Raw genomic sequence first — 4,736 nt, 5'->3', positions numbered from 1 at the left:
AGCAGGAGATAGACTCCTACTGCCAGGCCCTTCTCCCCCGGGAGGCAGAGGGTAGACCACAGTCCCCCTCCACGCCAAAGGAGGACTTTGGGACCTCCTGCTGTGTCCAGCCAGGTGCATGGACCACAGTGGGCAAGGGCCCTAAGGCCCGCCGCACCAAGGCCCCTACCCCACCAGAACTAAGCAACAGTTTGTTCACCAGAGCGCCCCAAGGGATGACGAGGTTGAATGGTCACAAACTACTTCAAGATCGTTTCAGGCTGGACATAAGGAAGAACTTCTTTACTGTCCGAGCCCCCAAGGTCTGGAACAGCCTGCCACCGGAGGTGGTTCAAGCGCCTTCATTGAACACCTTCAAGAGCAAACTGGATGCTTATCTTGCTGGGATCCTGTGACCCCAGCTGACTTCCTGCCCTTTGGGCGGGGGGCTGGACTCGATGATCTTCCAAGGTCCCTTCCAGCCCTAATGTCTATGAAATCTATGAAAAAGCCTGAGGCTGAATTGATTTAAGTTACACAGTTTTCTGTAAGCAGCCCAGTTGAGATAGGTATTGAATAGAACATACATTTGCCCTTTGGTGTAGGGAGCAAATCTTAGACTGAGTTCCAGCATTGTCCAACCAGTCTATGTGCATCAAACTTCTGTTATGTTAAAGATGTAACCCAGTTTTGTGTGCCAATTTCTGTTATACTATGGGTATAGACTAGTTTCTGATCACTTATACCAGTAAAAGTGTATTATCTGTACCAGGTCAATGAGACTAGATGTACAGGCCACTTTAGACTGTTTTAAACATCCTGGAACATTTCAAAAACACACTGGGAAAATGGAGTGCTATTTTAAGCTGGTCCCCCTTGCACCAAATCAATGTTATGTGCAGATAGTGCACTTGTGCCTAGTGTCTGATAATGACCTCCAGGCATCCCACACTGTACTGCTCCTAACCCATAGGACCCAGTGCTTAGAACCCATACCAATGTGCATGTGGACACTTCTGCCCAGGGACAATTGTGAATTGGTTCCCAGTCAGTGACACTCTTGGAATGGTTCAAGTGGGATGTCTGTCTGCACCAAAATGTTCATCTTTCAGTTTGCAGTGGATTACGCAATTTTTTCCTTTTACTGTCTCAATTCAGCAATTCAGATAGATGTTTCCCCTTTGCCCTTCCCATTCCTTCAGTTGTTAATATTGAATTTCTCTTCTACATAATGTGATGCAGTGGTTAGATAGTGATGCCTTCAGACATGACAAAAATAGATGTACTCATTTTTTACCTTTCTTTTCATTGTCTGATAAGAACAAGACCCAGTATATCTGTGTTTGTAGAGTGCATTGCTGCAATGCAGTAAAAGATAATAAAGATACCTTATTGAACCTCCAGAATTTCTATTGTCTGGTAACATATGAGCCAGCAGCTGTAGGAAACACTGAAATTCTCTAAAATAATGCCAACTCCACCCATAATGCACCTGTTTCAGTGGAGGGAACAGTCATCATTTGCACAATCTTGCAAGTGCTTGGGGCTGGAGCTGAATATCCCTGAGATATCACAGGTACACAGCTAGATATATTTTGATATGGCCCTTTAGAAGGAAATGAGGTGGAGCAAGGTCTTCTGGCTTTGAACCTATGCTGTACCCTGGGAATGAAATAAAATGCAAGACACTTTAGAAAGTGTGACTCACTGCCTTGCCATCCCAGCATGATTTTTCTAACTGGTTTACTCATCTTCTCAAGATCTCAGGTTCAGAATTACCAGTGAAATGATTAGCCCAAATAGTGGTGGTATTTCTTTCTACTTTAATTGTATATTTACTCTCTTCTCTTTGCCTTTAATAAAAGCATAGAAATAGCAATACCAGGTGTCAGAAGGACTGACCAGCATGCATGCCAGAGCATGGTATGTGAAGGCATTTTTTCTTGGCAGATGTGTCTTGGAGTGGACAACGGGGAAGAGGCCAGGGCTGCACTGCCACCACAAGGATTGGACCTCTCACACTTCCCCTGACATCCTCCCGGAGGCATGTGCACACCCGCCACCGGCAACAAGCCTGGCTGGGGCTCTGCAGAACTTGGTGCAGCTGCTTGCAGCCTCCTGACCAGCTCTTGTGAGCAGCCTGGGATCCACTGTGGGCAGTAAGGGCTCCCAGTTTATTCATGTGCATTAATTGCACATGTAGACACACCCAGAGTAGCTCAAAGTTGGAAAAAGCCATTTGTCTACCAGTTCCAAACTAAGAAGTTTTAGTCTGAGCAAGTGCAACACCGACATCTAGTGCCCTAAGCAAACTGTCGACCTGAAATTCCTGCATTTATTTGCATACAATATATACTAATTCCCTGAAAATTAGCCATCCCAAATTGGGGTCCATGTCTCAAGTGAAGAAAAGATTTCTGCCCTTGAACTGAGGCAGTGGAAAGCTGAAATTATGGCCTGAAGCAATGCTTAGAACAAACTGAGTCAAGTCAGAATCCTCTGGCTGCATGGAGCAAGCATATAATCCTGTCATAAGCACCATTACCTCTCCCCTGCTGTAGGACTGACAACTACAGGTTTAACCCTCTCACAGGAAGAGCCAAACTAGCAGTAGTTATTGACAAAGTAGCAGGGGAAGTGGGGGTGGACACTGATGATGGGACTGTGCCTGTGCTCTAGGATTCAACTGTAGCTGAGCTGGTGCCCTGCCAGGGAAGACTCTAGAATTTTTTTTCTCTTCCTTCTGCCTTTGCAAAACAAGTAGCATGTCTTATTTGGTGGTGTGTGGTGTGCAACTAAATATAGTAATTACAGTGATTACATTTCTAAAGACAGGTGTGGGAGAGACCTTCATTCTGGTAGCCCTGCAGCAATACCTTTCTAATGCTGTCACACATAGGTGCACTGAGCATTTTACAGGCATATTAAAAAAAATAAAATTCCTGCTCTCTAGAAGCCATGCTTTAAGGCCATAGTTCTTAAATGTTTTAGACTCAAAGCAGTCCCCATTCAATTTGAGGCACCCCTCATTAGACTTGAGGCATGCCTTGGAAAATGACAGCTCTTACTTTTCACTCATTTTTGACTACAGAAAAAAGAATAGAGCAATTATTCTGTTATAAAGAACTTAGAAAGACCATAGCAGATTTGAATGTTTTAACACTATAGATTTCTATTTGAAATCTCTGGATTTATTTGTGAATTATGTTCACTTCACTCACCTCATGCAGAGGGGCTAAGAAATTAAATTTCTCTGGTCTCCCATACAGCAGGCTAAGCACCACACCACAGCCATTTTCCAGTTCTTTTTCCAGTGCCTTTTTCAAAGCTGGTCCCCTGGACAGCCATGAGTGGAAAATATGTGCATTATTTGTGGGGTCTGGAGGAAAGGAGCATAGCCAGAAGGTGTGTGGCTCAGTGAGGTAGGTGCTGGACTGAAAGAAGGGAGCCCTGGGTTCTAGCAGGGTGCTTGCTTCCAGTCAAGCAGAAACTTAATGATCATTTTCTGCCTGAGTTATTGCAATCTATGTCCTATTAGTTGTCTTGTTTAGGTTGAGGATCTGTGAGTATTATTGTGGAGAGGTTTTCAGTGTAACAAAGCAGGTGACACCTAGCAGCAAAGGGCCAGAGAGCAGTGGAACGAGGGAATAACTACAGAATAGCATGGGTATTAAAGGAGGTAGGGTGTATGGAAGTCAATTATTTGTCAGAAGTATTGAGCAGCATAGGATGTGGCCTGTCTTTCCTTTTTCACCCCAAGCCCTTGTGTCTTTCTCAGGATGCCTTTGTTGCTTTCCACAACAATAAAGCACTGGTGGCAAAATACTTGAAACCGCTGCAGATTGGGGATTTGGCACCAGATCAATCTACCTCTGAGCCTAATAAAAATGTGAGTGTTTGGAGAACCAGATGTGGGAAGGGATATGGGCTCTTATGTGGGAAAATAAAAAAATTAATGGACTGGCAGCCATGCTTTCTAACATACTGTGCATCTAGCATTGCATCACAGATGGGAGTGCTGAGGAGCCCACTTGGGAAGGTAATACATGGACAGATATCAGGATCACAAAGACTTCCCCTGGGATTGTTGGCATAACACAAGGTCCATCCCATGTAACTGGGACCCCATTCAGAACCCCTCACTGGATATTCTCCAAGATCAAACAGTTACTGGGTGCATCTACACATGCACAGTTCCTGCACAGTAACCCCAAAATTACTGCACAGTACAAATATTGTCTACACATGCACGCTTGTACTGTACAGTAACTATGCTGACTGGGGTGTAAATTTGATACTGCTTGATGCAGGTATCAAATTTAAGCCCAGTTAGTTACTGTGCAGTAAGGCAGGTGTAGATGCCTGACTGTGCAGTAACACTTGGAGTGTCTATACCTGCACACTTAAGGCAAGGTAAGACAATTAACATTGCATTAGTTGCCTTAACACTATTTGGGCTGAGTGGGCTGGAGCCGAGCCCACAGGGGGGCAAGCTGTCACCAGCTGTGGTGTATGCTGCCACACATGCTGGAGCCATGGTTTCAGCAGCAGGGAAAGGTCCCCTCACAATTCTCTGCAGGGGAAGGGGACAGTGCAGTATGCACAGGGCTGGGGCTGTGTTATCTGGCTGCAGTGCCTGACACTGCTTTCCCTCCTGCATGGAGTGAGCTGCTCTGTTTGGCTCAGCCCAGGCAGGGTTGGGGCTACATCTGCTCCTAGCTCCTGGTGCCCATTTCCCTGAAACACCTGCCTCTGTC

General features: G+C 45.4%; 1 protein-coding gene across 1 annotated transcript in view; it reads left to right on the top strand.

Annotated features, from left to right (window-relative positions):
• The window catches only part of LOC102382011 (fatty acid desaturase 1-like), an 18,152-nt gene that overhangs the window by 1,591 nt on the left and 11,825 nt on the right, over nucleotides 1–4,736 (top strand). Inside the window, exon 2 of the mRNA XM_014524524.2 lies at nucleotides 3,758–3,868. Within this exon, the coding sequence (XP_014380010.2) occupies nucleotides 3,758–3,868 (111 nt within the window). The remainder of the gene's footprint in view (nucleotides 1–3,757; nucleotides 3,869–4,736) is intronic.

Source organism: Alligator sinensis, unplaced genomic scaffold (assembly GCF_000455745.1).
Source record: "Alligator sinensis unplaced genomic scaffold, ASM45574v1 scaffold973_1, whole genome shotgun sequence".
Classification (NCBI taxonomy): Eukaryota; Metazoa; Chordata; order Crocodylia; family Alligatoridae; genus Alligator; species Alligator sinensis.
Note: the sequence above shows the minus strand (reverse complement) of the source record. Positions and strands in the feature narration are given on the sequence as shown.